The sequence below is a fragment of the Lepus europaeus genome, chromosome 21, assembly GCF_033115175.1.
Source record: "Lepus europaeus isolate LE1 chromosome 21, mLepTim1.pri, whole genome shotgun sequence".
In the NCBI taxonomy this organism is placed as follows: domain Eukaryota; kingdom Metazoa; phylum Chordata; class Mammalia; order Lagomorpha; family Leporidae; genus Lepus; species Lepus europaeus.
The window spans coordinates 12,372,322-12,394,072 of NC_084847.1; the positions used below are offsets into that span (position 1 = coordinate 12,372,322).

Genomic DNA, 21,751 nt, shown 5'->3' on the forward strand with positions numbered 1-21,751 from the left:
ATCCTGGTGCTTCCTGCTTGAAATGAAAGACTCAGTTCTTCAGAATCTGCACTGTGGTGAGGTTTGGGGAGCCAAGCTAGGATGTGGGTGGGAGCAAGAATGGGCCCACCAAAGCCTGGGCTGCACCATTGCAGTTTCTGTGGTTCATGTAAGTGGCATCTGGTAGAGTTGTGCAGTGTGAACCCCGCCGCATGTGGGGAAGAGAGTGTGATCCTATATTTGTCCCACCCATCTCTGTTTCCAGGGCTTCAGAGGATGGCCAAGCGCTTCCGGAAAGAAACAGCTAGGATGGAATGGCTGTTTTCTCTGACCCGGATGCTCATGATGGCAATGGTGACCTCTTGGTTCATGAGTGCCACTGCTGATAGCTCGGAAGCAAGTAAGTGTGTGTGTGTGTGTGCGCGCGTGCACAAGTGCCAGAGCACTGCTGCCCTTAGCAGAAGTAGTCTCGGTCCCTTTCCTATCACATCTGAGATTTGCATGCTCTTTATTCTAAATCCATTTCTTAGACTTGAATGTGTGCAGGACTCACCTGGAAATTCTGCTAGAATGCAGATTCTGGTGCAGTGGGCCCAGGCTGTGGCCTGAGAATGAATTTCTGACAAGTTCCCAGGTGATGCCGATGCCACCTCTTGGGAGACAAGGGCTGGAACACTGCTCAGGCCAGCTGGCACTTCACGAAAGGCCAGCAGCAGCCTCAGTCACCCAGCAGTTTCGAACACACATGACAGGTGGTTCCAGACACCTCCCCTTTCAGCTTTCCGAGCTCATTGCTTCGGGCCGAGCATTGCCCTCACCCAGCAGGACCCTGGGGCACACGGAATACCACCACAGTGTCACACACTTCGTGTTCCTGCCAGCTGGGCATGGGTCCTGGCTCTGCCGCTGACCAAGGCAGCCAGTGGCTAACTCCTTCCAAACCTCCATCTCTTCAGCTTTAAAATAAGGAGATAAATTTTGGGAACGGCCCCATGGGATCCCTGGGAAGTATTCAGTGAGAAGTGCCTATCGCATTGTCCAGCACACACTCAGCGATAAGCAGCAGCTCACTTTCCACTGGTGTTTTTGTTGGAGAGGAACAAAGTTGGACTGCTGTGCTGGGGGAGCTGGGGGAGGCTTCTGAGCAGAGGTGGCAGGAGCAGGAGCTCGAAGTTCTCCAGGTGTGGAAGGGATCCTGGCAGAAGACACAGAAGTACGCAAAGGCTGCAAAGGGGAAGCAGGTTCACCATCAGTCCTACCAAAGTACAGGAATTCTGCGCTCTATCCCTTTGGATGTGGGGATGTGGATATTTTAGGAGACACAGCTTGAAGGCAATGCCTAACACGAAGGAAGGAAAGGTGGGAGCACAGACATAGGGTGGGGTGGGGTGGGGTTCTTTGTTTTGGAGAGGGACAGCTAAGAAATAAATCTTAAGGCACAGGAGGAGAGACTCAGTCAAGTGGTTAAGACACTGCTTGGGACACCTGCATCTCATGTCAGAGTGCCTGGCTTGTTTCTGGATTCTTCTTCTTCTTCTTCTTCTTTTTTTTTTTTTTTTTTTTTTTTTTTTTTTTTTTTTTGACAGGCAGAGTTAGACAGTGAGAGAGAGAGTTATGACAGTGAGAGAGAGAGACAGATCTTCCTTCCGTTGGTTCACTCCCCTAATGGCCGCTACAGCCAGCACTGTGCCGATCCGAAGCCGGGAGCCAGGTGCTTCCTCCCAGTCTCCCATGCGGGTGCAGGGGCCCAAGCACTTGGGCCAGCCTCCACTGCCTTCCCGGGCCACAGCAGAGAGCTGGCCTGGAAGAGGAGCAACCGGGACTAGTACCCAGCGCCCCAACCACACTAGAACCCAGGGTGCCGGCGCTGCAGGCGGAGGATTAGCCAAGTGAGCCGCGGCGCCGGCCCTGTTTCTGCATCCAGTCTCTTGCCAGTGTGTACCATGGAGAAGCAGCAGGTGATGGCTCAGGTCGTTGGGTTCCTTGCAGGAGATCTGGATTGGATTCCTGGTTCCTGGCTTTGGCTTGGCCCAGCCATGGCTGTTGTGGGCCTTTGAGGAGTGAACCAGTGGTTGAGAAATTTCTCTGTCTTTCTCTCTTTCAAATAAGATGAAAATAAATTTAAAAAGTGTTAAAAACAACCTGAGCTGCGGTGGGGTGAGTGCTTTCTCTGAGGCTGGTCTCTGTCCCCAGGGGAGTGCTCTGAGTGTCACAGCAATGCCACCTGCCTGGAGGACGGCGTGGTCACCACCTGCTCCTGCCTGGAGGGCTTCACCGGCAACGGCCTCCAGTGCACGGACCTGGATGAATGCGCCACCCCTGGCGGGCACAACTGCTCGGCCAATAGCAGCTGCGTGAACACGCTGGGCTCCTACACGTGCGTCTGCCTGGACGGCTTCCAGCTGACGCCCGGGCTCGGCTGCACGGATGTGGACGAGTGCAAGGACCCAGGGCTCCACCAGTGCCACGCCCTGGCCACCTGTATCAACCTGGAGGGCAACTACTCCTGCGCCTGCTCCGCTGGCTACCTGGGGGACGGTCGCCACTGCGAGTGTACCCCGGAATCCTGCGGGCCGGAGCTGACCTGCGTGAACCAGGGCGGCTCGTTCGTGTGCGTTGATCCGTGCCAGACCTACAGCACCCTGGACCAGTACTGGCGCAGCTCTGAGTACGGGACCGGCTACTCCTGTGACAGTAGCCTGAACGGCTGGTTCCGCTTCGTGGGCCATGGTGGCGTGCGCCTGGCGGAGACCTGCGTGCCCACACTGCGCTGCAACACTGCGGCGCCCATGTGGCTCAACGGCACGCACCCCTCCAGCGATGAGGGCATCGTGAGCCGCACAGCCTGCGCGCACTGGAGTGGCAACTGCTGCCTATGGGACGCGCCCGTGCAGGTGAAGGCCTGTACTGGTGGCTACTATGTCTACCACCTGTCACCGACCCCTGAGTGTCACCTGGCGTACTGCACAGGTGAGCCCGGCGCCTTCCTTCTCACGCCCTCCCCCACCCGGCTTGGGCACGGCATGGGGTTGGGGCGCGCCCTTGTTGACTGCCCATCTGTCCCCGTGGCCCTGCAGACCCTACCTCCGTGGAGGGAACCTGTGAGGAGTGCGGAATAGATGAGGACTGCAAATCGGACAATGGCAGGTGGCACTGTCAGTGCAAACAGGACAACATCACTGGTGAGGCCTATGCGGGGAACGTGGGGGCGGTGGGGGGGAGCCGAGGCTGGGGGGAGGCACGGGGCCACGTTCCTGTGTGTAAATGGGGGTCGTGAGGGTATGTACCCAGAGAGGGTGCATATCCAGTCTACGAGTGCCCTGTTAAACAGACAAGAAGCTCTCTGGGGCTCCCCTAAGCTGGGCTAGCCAACCCCCATAGAGCTAGGGGCGCTCCCCAAACCCCATCCTTCTTTCTGGGGCCGCCACAGGTCAGGGAATGGTCAGAGAGCTGCCACCAGGTAACCAGGAGCCACCCGAGTCACATGCCTACCAGCACCCGAACACAGGCCTGGCGGCCGATCGCCTGACCAGCTTGGACCCTGGATGTCAGTGTTCTCACACATTCAGGGTTGAAACTGACTGGTATTTCCCAGGTGTCAGTCGCCATTGGAGTTAGGCACAAAGGCCAGTTTTACAGCTGTGCTGTAGCCGAGTACCACCTGCAAAGCGCGTTCTGTTGTTAACTTGCTTTTCTTCAAACGGAGTATTTTCTTTTTCAAAGTAAGTTTGGCATGCTGATGGCCACTACTCTAGGCAAGGTTAACTAGAAAACTCTAAAGAAAAATAAAGGTATTAAATCCCAGCAGCAGTCTGAAACTTCAGTAAAATTATTTTGAAAAAGAAATACTCAAAATAAAAAAACACTTCCTTTAAAAACTAGTTTAGGAACTTCTAGCTGGATGTTGTAGGCTGCCCCAGACTCTGAGCCTGAGGCCTGCTTTCTGTTGAAAAGGGAAATGAACCAGTAAATGGTATCAAAGACTTGACAGAAAGTGAGGAGCACGTCCTTGAGGTAGACAAGATGCCACGTCTTCCTTGTTTTTGCAGAACGGAGAGCCGGTGTTACGTAATGCTGGCACGGTGTTCGGGGAAGCTGGGGGCTGGTGGTGCCGTGAGACCCATGCAGTGATGCCCAATCCCAGTCTTTTGTCCTTATGCCTCCAGGCCAAGGCACTCACAGCACCCCAGCCAGTGGCCGGCCCAGCCAGCTCTGCCTGGCCCCTGGGGAGGTGTGCTGGACCCTTGAGCTATAGACACGGGCCCCCCCAATCCTGTCCCCTGACCGTTTCAGATGTCACGCAGCTGGAGCGCAGGCTGCAGTGTGGGGGTCACTGAAATCAAGGTGTCCCTGAGCAAGTGCCAGCTGAGGAGCCTGGGGTTCCAGAAGGTCTTCATGTACCTGCACGACAGCCAGTGCTCGGGCTTCAACGAGAGGGGCATCAAGGACTGGGTGTCCATCGTGACCCCCACCCGGGAGGGTCCCTGTGGCACGGTGATGACGGTACGTCCTGGAATGCCCCTGGTCGCTCCAGTCTGCAGTGGGAGCACCGCCTGGTTCAAGCCCGGGCTCCTGCTCCTACAGCGGTGTAAGCTTGGGGAGGTATTTAGCCTGACTGTAAGAGGGGAAGTTGATAAGACCTACTCTACAGGGGTGTTGAGACTGTGTCTGAAGTGCTCAGGGCAGGGTGGTGCACAGAGTCCTCAACAAATGTTAGTATCAGATAAAGAGACCCATGGTGGCAGTCGCCCATTTTACAGATGGGGCAAGTAGAGCTAGGATGGCAGTGATGGCTCCCAGCCAGTACGTATCAACACTGGGTTCAGAAGCAGGTCTGTTCATTTCCGGTGGCCCTGGGAGGCAGTGTCTGCGTCTCTGGTATTTGGAGGAGCGGGGCCTCACTTCCACAGACCTTTTCCAGTGTTTGCGTGAGTGAAGCAGTGCTTCCTCCTGTTTTTCCCATCCCCTGAATGAAAAAGCAAAGGACTCAAAGAAAGGAAGAAAGAAATGAGTCATCTGTCACTTGCCGAGGACCGTGTTTGCCATGTCATCCATGACAACATGCGACAATGGACAGAGCCGGGGCGTGTTACAGTCCCCATTCTGTGGGCAGTTACACAGTTACTGTGAACCCCACTGTGCAGGGATGAGGCAGCTCTGCCACTTAGGGTCATTGAGGGCTCCAGGGCAGTGACACAGAAGGAGCATTTAGCTCAGGGTCTGGCATGGGACATGTCATAGTGGCTGCCGCTACCCTAACTTCTTATCACCATGGCTAGGAGAGCAGCTTAGAGGTGAGAGAGACAGACTGCTTTGCTGTTGAAATCCTGCTCCAATTCTCACACCCCTTTCTCCTACCCCCTGCCCCAACACAGAGGAATGAAACTCATGCCACCTACAGCAACACCTTGTACCTGTCGGATGAGATCATCATCCGTGACGTCAACATCAAAATCAACTTCGCCTGCTCCTATCCACTGGACATGAAAGTCAGCCTTCAGACCTCATTGCAGCCGGTGGTCAGGTGTGGATGGAGAGAGTCCCCTGCGCCCCTGGATGGCGCCCCCAACACCCCCTTAACCATGACGCTTTTGCTTCCCTGTCCACTGCCACCCATAGGACACTGGAGGTCGGGCCTGGGAGTCAGGGTTGGCCGGTGCAGGAGCCCAGCTGGCAATCCTAGAGCCTGGTTCAGATCCACGCTGTGTGGTGCACTTGCCAGATGGCTTTGGAGAGCTTGTAGTTCTGGGTGTGGGTCCTTCCAGCTGTGAAATTTGTTTAATGATACTTGCACTGCTTTTCCTAGGAGAACAGCCATGATCTGCCAATCGGATCTTAGGGTGCTGGCTTTTCAGAGGGGGGAGAGGGGTGGCTTTGGAGGGAAGCAGGAGATCTCAGTTCCACCCTGCTCAGGGACTTGCGGCAAATCTCATCCCATAGTTGGACCTCAGCTTTCCTCCTTCTCTGTAAATCGAAGGAGTTTGATTAAAGAGGTGTTTGCAAACTATGTTGCTTTGAGGTGCCTTGTTGGGGGCAGTGACTTTCGGGAATGAACCAGAGACGTTCCACCCTCAGCGAGTGCCACAAGAGGCGATATTATCTTTTTTAAAAAAGATGAACCTCTTTGGTAATTAAAATTCCATCTTTGAATACAGTGAATCCGAGGCCGCTGTTGGAAACAAGTAATCGTGGCAACAGCTGGCACTTGCTGGGAGCTGCTGTGTGTCAGGCCTTGCTCTACACAGAACACCCAATTACCCTCTTAGGGCACCCTAGGGGCTGCAGGTGATGGTTATTTATCTGGAAACGGAGAAGGTTGCGTCACTTGTCCAAAGTTGTGGCGTTTAGTAAGTGGCAGAGCTGGACGTCACACTAGCTAGTGTCCGCTCTACCGTGAGCTTCACTTTGAAACTTGCCCACAGTTTTACGTTCTTGGCACCAATCTGGATTGCGTTGGGAATTGTGCCCCCATCGCAACTGACAACCCGGCTCTCACCTGTTAAGTGATGTCCGTATGGCTGAGTCTTTCTCACGAGCCCTATTTCATGCAGCGTCAGGCTGACAGTGTCCGCACCAGGGTGGAAGTGTTCAGTGTTGTCAGAAATAAGCCTTCCTAAACCCAGGCTGGGGGTGGGGTGGGGGTGTTAGTGCATCAAGCTGGAGCCAGGACGCAGGTCTGGAAACTCCTGATCACTCATCCCTCTTCACCTGTTCCAGGTGAGCCCGAAGAAGGAATCTGGCTGATTCCATCAGGCCTTTGCTTGCTCGCTCTTAAAGGTTACCACGGTAGCCATGGCCGCTAGTGTTCCCCTGGCTGGGGGTCAGTGGCACCCAGGAGCTGGTTAGCAGTGCAGAGCTTCAGCCCCACCCCCACCCGCTGAACCAGAGCCTGCATTTTCACGAGACCCTGTGGTGACCCATGTGTGCACACTGCAGCGTGCAAAGCACTGGTTGGTGGGGTCCAGTCCTGCTGCTGACTCAAAGTGCAAACAACTGCAAGTCGCTGTCCAGGAATGCAGACCGGAAAGGGTGGCCCCTCTATGGCTGTCCCCTGCCTGTCCCCCCACCAACTCCTCTTCCCCTGCAGTTCTCTGAACATCAGCGTGGGAGGGACAGGCATGTTCACCGTGAGGATGGCGCTCTTCCAGAATCCTGCCTACACACAGCCCTTCCAAGGCTCCTCGGTGACCCTGTCCACTGATTCCTTTCTCTACGTGGGCACCATACTGGATGGGGGTGACTTGTCCCGGTTTGCACTGGTGATGACCAACTGCTATGCCACGCCCAGCAGCAACGCCACAGACCCCATCAAGTACTTCATGATCCAGGACAGGTGAGGCAAAGGTTCCTACAGGGGAGGTCTTTGGGTCAGAATGAGGGCGAAGTAGATTGTTATACTCCTTTAGCTGACATTCCACCCACTGTGAATACAGGCATGGAACCACACAGGGTTCATACAGGGAAACATTTTGCTCACTACTGCTTTTTAGTGATCCCAGGGAGAGTATGTCCACTAGTTCTTATTATTTAATGTGTGACCATATATATGTGTAAATATATTTACGTGGAATACTTGTATATGAGCGTATGCACATACATATGTGGAGATCAAATGTTTTAGCGTTTTAAGAATTGTGCTTCAATTTACTTGGTTTCCTTTAAAATCCTTTACATATGTATGCATTGACAGCATTACTTTAAGAAAAGGTTTATGTATTTGTTTGAAAGAATTACTGGAAAAAAAAAGAATTACTGAGAGATGGGGTGAGATAGAGAAACAGAGGGGGAGGGGAAAGAGAGATCTTTCACATCCATCCATCCATCCATCCATCAACTGACTCACTGCCCAAATGCCTGCAACAGCCAGGTCTGGGTCAAGCTGAAGCCAGGAGCAAGGAATTCCATCCGGGTCTCCCACAGGGTGGCAGAGGAAGCAAGCAAGTAAAGGGGCCATGATCTTCCGCCTTCCCAGGAACATTAGTAGGAAGCTGGACTGGAAACGGAGGAGCCGAAACTTGAAGTAGACACTCGGATATGACATATGGGCATGCCTAGCTGTGGTTTAGCCCATTGTACCACAGAGCCCGCCCCTGCAAACATTACTTGTGAGGAGGAGTACACAGCCTTCACCAGTGGACAGAGGGTCCCACGACTCAGAAAATGCCCAGAGCACCAGGGCACCCAGCACCTGGTTAGGAGAGGGCTGGGCATGGCTAGCCACGGGCCAAGTGGAACCACACCGTGAGAAAGTAGCTTGTCTGCACTAGTGAGTTGGACAGATATTTGGAGAGCTTGCTGTGTGTCAGGCTCCCGGGATGCCACAGGGAATGAAAGAGACAGACGCACTGCCCTCCTAGGCTGACAGTGAAGTGCTCAGGACGTGAGTGACAGGACGCAGCGGAATGGGGGAGAGGAAGGAGAAGAGCACTCGCCATGGCCATGCACAGTCTGAGAAAGCATCCCTGGGGGACTGGGACCGGTCCCGTTCCAGATCTCCTGGGATCAAGGGGCAGCTTCAGTTGGCTGCTAATCCGATGTTCCTCTCTCTCTGCTGCGTGGCATCTCACTCTGCAGTAAAAAGACTGAAGTGCGTTTCAGGGCCTTTGGCAATTAACAGTGCCTGGGATTTAGCAGCACCCTTTATTTATTTATTTATTTATTTATTTTATTTTTTGACAGGCAGAGTGGACAGTGAGAGAGAGAGAAAGGTCTTCCTTTTGCCGTTGGTTCACCCTCCAATGGCCACCGCAGCTGGCGCACTGTGGCTGGCGCATTGCGCTGATCCGAAGCCAGGAGCCAGGTGTTTCTCCTGGTCTCCCATGCAGGTGCAGGGCCCAAGGACTTGGGCCATCCTCCACTGCCTTCCCGGGCCACAGCAGAGAGCTGGCCTAGAAGAGGGGCAACCGGGACTAGAACCCGCTGTGCCGGCGCCGCAGGCGGAGGATTATCTTATTGAGCTGCGGCGCCGGCCTAGCAGCTCCCTTTAGTCTACCTTTACTTTTCATACGGCTGTGTTTTATTTATGGCAAGTGATTCTGATTTTCCATGTGTCGTTATGATCTAGAAGTTCTTCTAGAAAATAACTCTTTCGGTACAGATTATAAGTGGACTTAAAGAAAAATAGTCCAGGTAGTAAGAGCCCAGGGGTTGGGACTTGCAGGAGAAGCAATCAGAATGGTGGTGTCTGGGTATGGAAAAACATAGTGATAGCGTGGAAGACATAGGCATGGCCCTGCCTACGGTTTCCCAGAGATGCAATCCAGGTCTTGGCTTTGGCATTCTTAGTTCCGAGACACAAGTCAGCTTATCTCTCCAGCCATTGCTTTTTCCCATCTGTGAAATGGGGATAAGTAATACCTGATCTTTAAAAATCTCCGGGGGTTTTTAAACTTGTTTTTCTTGAGATGAAACTGCAGCAGATACATTGTAGAAAACTTGGGAAGTTTTGAGAAAGAAGCAGGAAGAATCATAGGGTGTGTCTGTGTATCTTGGCCTGGCTGTGTGCGTGTGAGCGGGGTTGGGTTGAGAATTACCGGGCTTGGAGAGATGCCAAGACCGTTACACGACATGAAGAGAAAGGGCAGGTCCAGAGCATGGTGAGGGGGGCTGGGTGTGGGGCTTGGAAGTCTTGCTCTGGGTGAGAGCATGGGACTGCCTCTGGTCAGGCCAGACACCACGCCCGTCTGCTTCTCAGCAGGTGGGTCCGCTTAACCTCCCTGCTTTTATTTGGCCAAGCGGGAGTTTGCACTTCAGGGATCAGATCTGAACGGGGGGGGGGGGGGGGCACAGAACAGAGAGGGAGAGTTCCCTTCTCAGTGCTCAGAGCTGGCCTTCAGTCTGTCTTCTGAATCAGCCTGGAGTGTGCAACGGCAGAGGGGGTGTCCAGCTGGCCCCCCCGGAGGGCTTGACTCCCGCCCCCGCCAGCCCAGGTGCAGGTCTCTGCCTGTGCCGTCTTGACTTCCTCCTCTGGAGCGTGTTGGGGTGCAGCCATGTCTGCTCCCGTGTGGTCAGAGCTCCTCAGAGCCCTCCCCTGTCATAGGTAGTCCGGGGCCGCAGACAGAAGATGGTAGCTGAGGATGCCTGACAACCATTTCCTGGGAAATCAGACAGCGCTGGCATGTGGATGGCTTCACGCCCATGTGTGGGTGATGTTCCTTCCTTAGATACAGATACAGGCTGTTCTAAGGCCTTTGAAGCATCAGGCCACTTAATCTTGGCAAGCATCTTAGGATATGGGCTACAGTGACCATCCCTTGATCCTGTGTGTTTAGCTGGGAAATTGAGGCACAGAGAGGTTAAGAAAGTTGGTGGCGGGGCAGTGTGCGTACCCGGGGAGTCTGCTCAGCCTGCTGCATGCTGTAACATTGCCCCTGCCCTCTGTCCCCCAGGTGCCCACACACAAGGGACTCAACCATCCAAGTGGTGGAGAACGGGCTATCTCCTCAGGCCCGATTTTCCGTCCAGATGTTCCGCTTTGCAGGAAACCACGACCTGGTCTACCTGCACTGTGAGGTGTATCTCTGCGACACCCTGAGCGAGAAGTGCACGCCTGTGAGTCGCTGCCCCGCCCTCAGCCTGCAGGCCACACCCTCTCCCTCTCCCTCTCCCAGCGTCCCCTCCCTTCCCCCCCAGCCTGCCCTAAAAGAGCAGCACTGCCCCTCTTAGAACTGGGGTGGGAGGGGCCGGCAGACGGGGTGGGTGTGGCCAGAGGGGTGCCTGCACTGCTGGGGAATCAGGTGGGCTCCGTGGAGTGCCTTGGTCTGGGGAGCTTCAGACTTGACTTCTGATAGAAGCTGATGGCTTACACGCGTCGTGTGTCTGAACTGTTAAAGGCCTCACAGCAACCCTTTAAGGAAGGTAGCACTTGCCTCATTTCCTGCGTGGGAAGAGAAGGTCAGAGAACGTAAGCAAGGGCCTGAGGTGGAAAAACTGAGACGCAAACGCAGGTGTCCAGGTCGAGCAGTTCCTGCCTTGGCTTGCTCCAAGGCGCAGGCTACAGTTTGTGCACCTGCCGCGGTCACAGTTTCTCTCCCTCATGGAAGGTTTTCTCCATCACTGTCTCCCTGCAGACCTGTTCTGGAACCAGAGTCCGAAGTGGGGGCTCCATAGACCAATCTCGGGTCCTGAACTTGGGTCCCATCACCCGACAAAGTAAGCGCCCTTCCTGGCTGGGTGGCAGTGATCCCCGGAGTGTGTGTGTGTGTGTGTGTACACGCGCCAGAGCCTGGGATCCTCTTGGGATCTGAAGAATTGAGAGCAGGTGGATCCCTTGGGGCCTACCTTTTATACCAGTTCCTGTTCATTCATTCATTCATTCACTGCCCAAGTCTAATTTTGTGCTTGTTGCAAGCCAGGCCCTGTGCGATGGCTGGGGGGATCTCGAGATGGAAACAGAGGCAGCACTGCTCACGTGGAGTGGGTGGAACCTTGTGGCAGATGTGGTTCCGACACTCCCACTTGGATGGTTATAAGGCTGTTGCCATCAGTGCAATGAAGAAAACTGCTTATACAGCAGGGGACACCAGACCCGGTCTAGGCGATTGGGCAGAATGAAGCTGACATTTAGAAACCGAGGTGGCATTGACTGGGAGGGGTCAGGGAAAGTGGGTAGTGGAAGGGGCTCCCAGGCAGGAGTAGAGCATGGGCAAAGGCCGTGTGGTGAGAGGGAGCCCAGGCTGTCAGAGGAACTGAGAAGGCCAGGAAGGTGGTGTGGGATGAGCTGATGCAGGCAGAGCTAGGAGAGCTGGGACCTTGTGGTTCTTGCTCAAGTTCTAGGTCTTCCTCCTGAAAGCAGTGAGGAGACCCTGCAGGGAGTGAAGCAGAGGAGTTCACACCACTGGACTTGGGGTTCAGAAAAGACACTCTGGCTGCAAGGAGCAGAGCAGATTCAAGGGACCTCTGGCCACCTGCTGCCTTCTCTTCATTGCTCCCTCTGTTTCCCCCCACAGGTGTCCAGGCCGCCGTCTCGGGGGCTGCTTCCTACAACCTGGGTAAGTTCAGCTTCTCTCTGTGGAGGGACCTGCTCCAGAGCCCTCTGGGGCTTCTCTCTGCGGGCCCCCTGGCCCGTGCTCTGCAGAGGCGACTGTATCCACGGAAACACCCAGGCCTGGGGTGCACACCTGCCCGGGCTGTCTCACAGCAGTGCCCCAGGCCCACGGACACAGGCACAGGACACTGGGATCCAGGCCCCTTTGCACACACGCAGGAGGTCACAAGCAGTTGCCTGCACACTCGTATCCGCGTACACAGGTGTAGCTGCCGGCACACACACTTGCGCATGCGCACACACAGACCTGAGCCCAAAGAGCAGGCACAGCCTCTCGATCTGCAACGTGGTATTTCCTGGAGTGCCACAGCTCATCTCCAGCCCCCTTTTTCAGGGTTCATTCAACAAATAGGTGTTGGGTGCTGCTCTGTGCCAAGAACCACAGGTAGTGCTGGGCTGAACACAGGCACCGGTGGTGTTTCTGTGGCCCTTGGTTTTTCACGGTCGCTGAATTGTCTGAAAATCGATATGGAAAGCCAGCCTGGGCAACTGTGGCCCTTCTTGTCTCCCAGCACCTGGATGCGAGGTGGTGTTACATCAGCTTGTTGTTTGACCTGAGCTCATTCAGCCTGGGTCCTGGACTCCGAGCTGAAGAGTCAGGTGTTCCTGTGATTCTTTGCTCTCAGAATGGTTGCGTAGGTTGGGCACTGCACAAGTGTGACCATTGTGGGGATCCTGAGCTTTGGGCCAGAAGAAAGACTAAATTAATCCATCTGGGAGGGCACCTGTTTCTTTTTTTTTCCCACTGAGAGTGGGCACCTTTTTCTAACTGCTCAGAGAAGGAGGAAACTTTGTTTTCTCTCTCTCTCTTTTTTTTTTTTATTGGAAAGGCAGAGTTACAAAGAGGAAGAGAGAGAGAGAGAGAGAGAGAGGTGTCTTCCATCCACTGGTTCACTCCCCAAATGGCCACAAAGGCCAGAGCTGGGCTGATCCAAAGCCAGGAGCTTCTTCCAGGTCTCCCACACAGGTGCAGGGGCCCAAGGACTTGGGCCATCTTCCACTGCTTTCCCAGGCCACAGCAGAGAGCTGGATCGGAAGTGGAGCAGCTGGGACTCAAATTGGCACCCATAAGGGATGCCAGTACTGCAGGCAGTGGCCTTAACTGCTATGCCACAGCACTGGCCCCTCTTTTCTTTTTAAAATAAGATTTGTTTAATACATTTAAAAAGTAGAGAGAGGGAAAGGGAGAGACAGAGAGAGAAACAGATCTTCCATCTGTTAGTTCCCTCCATAAATGGCCAGGGCTAGGCCAGGCTGAAGCCAGGAGTCTGGAACTCCACCTGGGGGCCCATGTGGGTGGCAGGGGCCCAAGCACTTGGGCCATCTTTCATTGCCTTCCCAGGCACATGAGCAGGGAGCCGGGTCGGAAGCATGAGCAGCCGGGACTCACTGGCGCTCTGCTATGGGATGCCGGCATTGCAGGCAGAGGCTTGCCCCGCTGCACCACGGCACCGGCTGGCCGCAGGAGCTCCCTTTCTCTGCCTGACAGTCCAGAGAGGGTGTGCCTTCCCTGCTGGTCTCTCAGCGGTGTCACGAGGCCCTGGCCCTGAGCCTCTCCCCGCTTCCCTTTCAGGACTCCTGAAAGTGTGGCTGCCTCTGCTGCTCTCAGCCATCTTGTCCTTGATGGTCCAGTGATGGGTGGCGGTGAAGACCCCTGTGCCCTGTGGCCACCAGCTCACCTCCTGCTGGCCAGGAGGGCGATCAGGCTGCTGCCCCAGCCACAGGGAAGGAGCCCGCACTTCAGTCGGCCTCTTCCTCTCTGTCCACCCTGCCAACAACCTGCCCGTGGCTTATAGTACTGCTCCTCTCCACATGCGCCTTGTGACAGTCTGCTCACGAGACCCCTGTCTCCTTCCAGAGTGTGGCAGAATAAATGCTTCCAAAGTTCCGTCTCTGAAGTCATTCATTTGTTCGCCAAGTACTTACTGAGCACCTACTAGATGCAGGCACTGCCCACGTGCAGAGGATCCAGGGTCGGGAAGAAGCAGACCCAGCCCTGTCTGTGTGGAGTCCACGGTCCACTCAGAGAGCCTGGGGTCAGCCCAGGTTCTGCCGTGGGACCTTCAGTAAGAGACCCGAAGTCTCTGAGCTTCGGGCACTCATTCATTCATTCATTCTTTTCAAGAAATACTTGTTGCGCAGCCGCCGTGTGCCAGCCAGTGTGCCAGGTGTTAGGGATATAGCAGTGACCGTGATGCAGTGACAGAGCCAGAAACAGTCCCCCCTGTCTGGCTGGTGGGAGAACTTAAACAAGAAATTCCAAGGTCAGGTGCATAGACATGAGGCTGTGGCAGGGAGCTGCTGCTTCTGTGAGCTGGGTATGACCGTGATGCCGTCTTGGGTCTCTCTCTGCTTATGAGAAACATGTTTGAGTGCCTCTAGGTGGCAGGTGCTGTGTTAGGTGCTGGGGAAGCCTTAGTGGGTATGACAGACACCGTCCCTGGAGGCAGTGCTGCCAGGCCCCTGGGACACCCTTGGGATCCCCTCCACTGGCTGAACGTCTCCCTCCCAGTCCCGAGTACCTCGTGGCTCAGGAAGGCTATGCAGGGCCTGGGGCACACGCTCAGAAAGCCCAGGGCTGCTGGACACCGGATCCCCAGCTATCTCCAGTGTATTGGTCTTCTTTGCCAAGTGAGCCAGAGGACGCCGATGCTGATGGGAACTCTGTGCCCGGCTGCCAGCTGCTTCCCGGAGCTGCAGCTGCGATTTTCCAGGCGAGGCCAAGGCCCCGTTGTACCATTAGGGCCATATGACCCCAGGGAAAGCCACAAGTGTGTATCAGCAAACAGGGGGGTGCTAGGACGTTGTACCTTTTGGTAAGGGACATCTTATCACCTGCAGACTGCTAGATGCAATCGCCCGCTGCTTTTGTAGAACCGCCTGACGTAGAGACTGATCCCGGCCCCGTCGTTGGTCAGTCTGCGCTCAGTGGGGCCCAGCTGACCTTGTGCACACTCGTCGGTTCTTTGAGTCAGGTGCAATGGAACACAAAGGGAAGGTCTGGGCCAGGAAAAATAAAACCAAGGCCAAAGGCAAGAACTGGGGCAAAGAAGTGGCATCAGGACGAATCCTTGGGTTCCTTCCATTCCTTTCTTTTGTCCTTTCCTTTCTTGTTTTCCAGCAGTTATTCACTTCAACATACTCAACGGATATTTGGGGCACAAACTCAATGCCAGGCACTTGTATAGAGACCAAAGGAACAGCAAGGAAGCACAACAGAGCCCTTGCTCATGAGGGAAGTACACGGGAAAGGAGGAAACACTTGACAATGATACTTGGGGACAAGTTCAATGGAGAAAACAAAACAAGAGGAATAGAGCCAAGAGAGTGCTAATTTGCATAGGATGGTCTTGCATAGGACTGGTCTCTGAGAAGCAGAGGCTGAGAGACGTAAAGGAGTGAACCAGGGGGATCTCTGCAGAAGAACCATACAGGCTGTCAGAACTACAGTGCAAAGACCCTGAGGCACGCTCTTGTGTATTTCCACCTGGGCAGCCACACGGAGGGTCTGGAGCATGCACATGTGATTCTGTCCAGTTGTTTCCTCAACAAGTATTTACCAGGTCCAGTTAGAATTGCAGAGACAGGAGCCCTGTGCACAAGGGCCATATAGCCTTCAGAGGCTGACAGATAACTTAGCAGGAAATTGAATGGGATTAGAATCAGCCCCAGATGTCCAGGAGCTGAGACGTGCAGCACAAACAAGCCCATGGCATCAGGAAAGGCTTCCTGGAAGAGGGGATGGTTAGGAGGAGCCTGGCCATAGAGTGATCCAGACAGAGAGAACAGTGTACGCACATGTTTGGAGGTCGGGGAGCGTTCAGAGAACCCCAGATTGTCTGAAGCATAGAATGTGCGGTGTAGAAATTGTGGTTGAGGTAGAAACTGTGAACAGGGGCCAGGTCCCTGAAGCATAAGGTGAGAATGAGGGATAGTGCTGGGAATGGCTGGGTGGCATCTGGCCACAGGAGAGGTAACAGAAACCAAGAGGGCAAGGGTGGGGCCAGTGCTGTCGCGTAGCGGGTAAATCTGCCACCTGCAGTGCTGGCATCCCATATGGGCGTTGATTCAAGTGCCAGCTGCTCCACTTCCAATCCAGATCTCTGCTATGGCCTGGGAAAGCAGTGGAAGATGGCCCAAGTCCTTAGGTCGCTGCACCCACATGGGAGACCTGCAGGAAGCTCCTGGCTCCTGGCTTCAGATTGGCGCAGTTCCAGCAATTGCAGCCATCTGGGAAGTGAACCAGCAGATGGAAGACCTCTCTCTCTCTCTCTCTCTCTCTCTCTCTCTCTCTGCCTCTGCCTTTCTGTAACTCTGCCTCTCAAATAAATAAATACATCCTAAAAGGAGTGGGGGCAGCGCCATGGCTCACTTGGCTAATCCTCTGCCTGCGGCACCGGAATCCCATATGGGTGGCAGGTTCTGTCCCGGTTGCTCCTCTTCCGGTCCAGCTCTCTGCTGTGGCCCGGGAAGGCAGTGAAGGATGGCCCAAGAGCATGGACTCTGCAGCCGCATGGGAGACCAGGAGGAAGCACTTGGCTCCTGGCTTTGGATCAGCATAGCTCCGGCCATAGTGGCCATTTGAGGGGTGAACCAACGGAAGGAAGACCTCCCCCCCCCCCCGCCACTGTCTAATTCTATCTGTCAAATAAAAAAAAAAAAGGGTGAGAGTGAGAGGGAGGGACCGCAGTTAGCCTAGCAGTTAAGATGCCCACGACCCACAATGGAGTGTCTAGATTTGATTGCCAGCTCCAGCTCCAGCTCCAGCTCCTGGCTCTGGCTTCCTGCTAACATAAATCCTGGGAGGCAGCAATGATGGCTCAGGTAACTGAGTTCCTTCCACTTGTGTGGGAGACCTGGCCTGCATTTCTGGCTTCCAGCTCCAACCTCAGCCTAGCCCCAGCTATGCAAGTATTTGGGAGAACAGATGGAAGCTCACTCACTCTCATTCTCTCAAATAAATAAATAAATGTTGTTTTTTTTTTTTAAAAAGGATTGGATCAAGAAGACCCTTTAGGTAGTTGCTAGTGGCCTGAATTGGGATTGGCAGAAAATAGAGTCAAGAAATATTTGAAAAATTGAAAGGCAAGATTTGGTGATCATTGTAAAAGAAGGATAAAGGGACAAAGGAAGACTTCAGAAAGGATGGAGCCAAGCTTCCGTCTTGGAAAGCAGGGTGGGCCGGGTGCCTTTGAGGACGGTCGGTTATACAATGAAGAGAAGACTCCAGGGACTGATGGTTTCAGATTTGGACCTGCTGCTGAGTTTGAGGGGTGTCTGTATCTCAGCCCAGTAGGCAATAGGGGAGATGGATCTGAAGGTCAGGAGACGAGTCTGAGCCGGGGATGGCAATGGTCCTTGAGAGCATGAGGCGAGTTGACACCTCCTAGCAAGAGTACATGGAGTAACAAGAAAAATAGGACCTGCCAGCCTTCTTAGGAAGCACTGAAAGAAAAGGATCCTATAGCAATAGCACGTGGATCCCAGGTGGGGTGAGAGAATCAGGAAATATCACAGGGGAGCTAAGGAAATGAGGGTATCCAGAGGAAGCTGTGAACAACAGGAAAGCATGCCCACTGGACTTGACTATGAGATGACCTTGGCAGGGAGGTTTAGACGGGAATGGGGGTTCAGAAAGGAATGAAGGAGCTGACTTTGAAAAGGAGGAAGCTTTGACCAGCATCTCCACATCTCCTTCTCCACACTACCCCACCCTCTGGAAAGTACCTCTGTACCCTCTACTTCTAGGAAATTAATGTTTTTGGAGTCTACATAGGAGTGAGATCATGTGGTGTTTGTCTTTCTGTGCCTGGCTCATTTCACTTATCTGCTTGCCCTCCAGTTCACCTGTGCTGTTGCAAATGACATGATTTTCCCCCCTTTGATGGATGAATAAAATGCCATTGTGTATTGATACCACTATTTCTTCATCTAGTTATCCATTGATGGTAATCTAGGTTGATTCCGTATCTTGGCTATTGTGACTAATGCTACAATAAACACAGGAGTGTAGGTACCACTTCAACATGCTGATTTCGTTTTCTGTAGATACAGATCTAGTAATGGTATTTCTGGATCATATATATTCATTGTATTTTTAATTAGTTTGAGGAACCTCCGCACTATTTTCCATAATAGTCATACTAATTTATATTCCCCTAGAGGGCAAGGGTTCCTTTTTTTTCGTTTCCTCATCAACATTTTGATAGAAGCCATTCTAATTGAAGTGAGATCATATCATTGTTTTTTTTATTGTTTTTTTTTTTTAGATTTAAAAATATCATTTATTACCCTTTGCATACACAAAAAGTAACAATCCAAGTACACTGGTTCAGGTGTTCCCTACAACTTCTGGGCATGGGTTGGCTGACTGATGAATCGCACTCGGGTCCACAGTGACTCGTATCCGGTTCTCCACAGAGCATGGGGCTCTGCACCAACGTGAGCATGGGAGGCTGTCTTCCTTATTTTTCCCCAAAGAAACCTTTTATTTAAGGAATACAAATTTCATAAGTACAACTTTAGGAATATAGTGATTCTTCCCACCATACCCGCTCCCCCATACTCCCTCCCCTCCTCCTCCCTCTCCCATTCCCACTCCCATTCTCCATTAAGATTCATTTTCAATTAACTTTATACACAGAAGACCCAGTCTACACTCATAAAGATTTCAACGGTTTGCATACCCACACATGCACACACACACACAGGTGAGAACAAATTTTACAGTTAACTCTCATAACACTGAAAGCACTGTATTAATTCATATTTTTTCAACATAGCTGTACTACTTTATATTCCCACCAATAGCGTGCAAAAGTTAGCTTTTCTCCACATCCTCAGCAATATTTTTTATCCTTTGATGGTAGCCATCTAGGTGAGATGAGCTTATAGCTCATTGTTGGTCAAAGGATTCATAATTACTTTTAGAGAGGAGGAATAAATTTTAATAGATCTAGTATATGTCAAAGTGACTACAGTTATTGTTGATATAGTCTTGAAAATGCAAAGAAAGTGGGAATTAGGTGCACTCAGTACAAAAACTAACTCTGAGATTATGAGTTTGTTAACTAGCTAGGTAAACAATTCCACTATGTATATATACTTAAAATATCATGTTATACACAACAAAAAGCATATAATGTTAGCTGTCAACTTTTAGAACATTAAAAACAAGTATACACTGAAAAGGCCTAAAAATAACAAGAAAAGGAGGGTGACTTCCTCATCAGAAGTCGGGGTGTGAGGAGCAGTGAATACTGAATATTGCATGCAGCAGAGGCAGGAGCAAGGTCAGGTGTTGTGGCTTAAATGTTCTTGAGGTTAGGACACCTGTTAAGCGTGGTAGTAAGGTATGTGGATGAGGGCTACAGCAAAAACCAGTTAAGAGGACGGAGAAGGTTAACAGTGGCTAATGGAGAGAGGGGAGATGAGTTCCCGATCCATCTGAAGTGGATCAGTGGTCTATTTTGTGGTTCTGGTTATAAATTCCACATTTGGAGGATCTTCCTCCGACTGAACTGGGAGTAGAGAAGACAGTTGTAGTGCTTTTTCTCTGTTCAGAATGAGGATTTACTTCCAGGGGCTCCCAATGTAAAGGGCCCATGCCCCTTGTTCTCAGTGGTTGGGCCCCAGAGGAGTCCTAGAGAATCAGAGGAGAGGCAGTGCCCACCTCTTCTGTGCCAGTGTTGTCTCTTTCATTCATCCCGTGATTTCCACGATGCCACGAAAGCCCAGCCCAGCCTCAAGCTTAGAAGTCCAAGATCTTCCATAACCTCTTCTTGGTTCCATACCTTCGTGTCTCTAGGGTAGCTCCCCTGTCAAAACGTCTGGAAGAAAGGCTGTTCTGATGCTGATTGTGTCCAGAGGCCTTAGCTGTCCACTGCCGTTCTCTGACCAACCAGCCATTCCCAACTCGTCCACACTCAATATCTGACACCGGGTAGATTGTGAAGTCCATGAATGAGAAACATTTCTCCCCCTTCCCTTGTGCCTTCCTTTGCTCCTGCTGGCCCCACGTTGAGTGGCATCCAGACAGAAGGAAAAGCGCTCCAAAGTGACTAGTTGAGAACACAAGACACATTGGAAATCCATTGTGCAAACAAGTGTATGTTTGATTTCTCTCCACTTCCTTTGAGTATTAAGTTTCCTTTTGAGGAGTGTTTGATTTCTGGTAATAAATATGGCTTCATTGGTTTATTGTGAGGATTAAATGTGAGAGGTAATGTCTGCAAAGCACTCAACAATGCCCATTGTATTCAGTGCATATTGCTATTGTGTATAGAGAAGCATTTGCATGAAGGTGAGACCGCTGGAAGGGTTATACTGAGTGTAGGTAGGGCAAAGGGCCCCCTTCTTTCCACCATGCTTTATGGTAAATCACTTATCTCACCCACACTCAACAAACCTTGTGTGTGCCTGGGAGATTAACTCCAATCACACCTCAGCACCAATCATGGAGAGCCACGTGGGTAGAAAATTGCAATAAAAAGCCAGCCCATAGCAGGTTGCCTTCCCATGGCTGGCCAAAGGAGGAAAGCTGTGCCTTGTTCTCAAAGGTGAGTCCTGCTCTGACCCCAGCAAACTTTCTGCTAATCTTCGGGTTTCCCACTTTTGAGCGCCTGGCATTGCATGCTTCTGGAAACTTGCAGGACCCAGCAAGGAGTGTGGACTCTGGCCATTGTCAAGTGCTGCAGATGTCACTCTGTGTTGGAGTGGTCCCAGCCACCTGCTGGCTGCTCCTGGCCTAGAGATGCCACCCTCCCCCTAGCCTTAGACCCCTGACCAGGAATAAAGGCTCTCCTTGGATTCATCTCTAAGAGCTTCCAGTCCTGGGTGCCCACCTCTTTCTGTTCTCTCACACCATGACCATCATATGCCTTCCAGAACCAGATCTCTGTCTTCAGTGGGAGTCCTCCAGAGACTTCCAAAGATTTGTCTTTTTGGGGAAAGAGGTTCCCAGAGGAGTAAATACCATTTGAGGGCTAGCAGGCTTTGCACAGTGTATTTATCTGTTCATCCTTTTTATTGTTTACTGGGTGCTCCTTGTGTACCAGAATCTGTCCGGGGCAAGGGACATGGGACTCAATCTGATGGGATGCTACATGGATAAAGGACGCTTTAGGGCTCTTAACAGAATCTGATGCTTAAAACTAAGAAAGGGCAGCTGGGACTAGTTCCTGTGGGCATTTATTAGCACAACAGTCCTCTTCCTCCATCCAGTCTCCACAGAGCCACTTCCTCCACCTGAGCAGGAGCCAGCCCCTTCTAGAACATTCCACAGTACATACCAGCTCTAAGCTTGTCCAGTTTTCCTGCTGTCAACTTCATCCCCCTTTCCTGCTCTTATCACTTCATTCCATTTCTACAAGTCACATCTGCTTCGAAACAGTAGGAGGGGTCTTCCACATTGTCATAGAAAATGAGTAGCATGAAATGAACTCTGAGTGAATTTCAAATTTGTTTTGCACCAGAATAAACGCATCTTTTTTTTGACAGGCAGAGTTAGAGAAAGAGAGACAGAGAGAAAGGTCTTTCTTTTCCGTTGGTTCACCTCTCAATGGCCGCTGCGGCCAGCGCACTGCGGGTGCAGGGCCCAAGGACCTGGGCCATCCTCCACTGCACTCCCGGACCACAGGAGAGAACTGGACTGGAAGAGGAGCAACTGGGACAGAATCCGGCGCCCCAACCGGGACTAGAACCTGGGGTGCCAGTGCCGCAGGCGGG

General features: G+C 52.5%; 1 protein-coding gene across 1 annotated transcript; it reads left to right on the plus strand.

Moving 5' to 3' along the window:
* Positions 1–288: 288 nt before the first annotated feature.
* On the plus strand, positions 289–13,660 carry UMOD (uromodulin). Its single transcript, XM_062180280.1, is given in 11 exon segments — positions 289–379; positions 2,173–2,949; positions 3,057–3,161; positions 4,273–4,313; positions 4,315–4,482; positions 5,355–5,503; positions 7,067–7,312; positions 10,368–10,530; positions 11,049–11,130; positions 11,928–11,969; positions 13,599–13,660. Coding segments are annotated over 11 exon segments (1,926 nt in total).
* Positions 13,661–21,751: the final 8,091 nt, after the last annotated feature.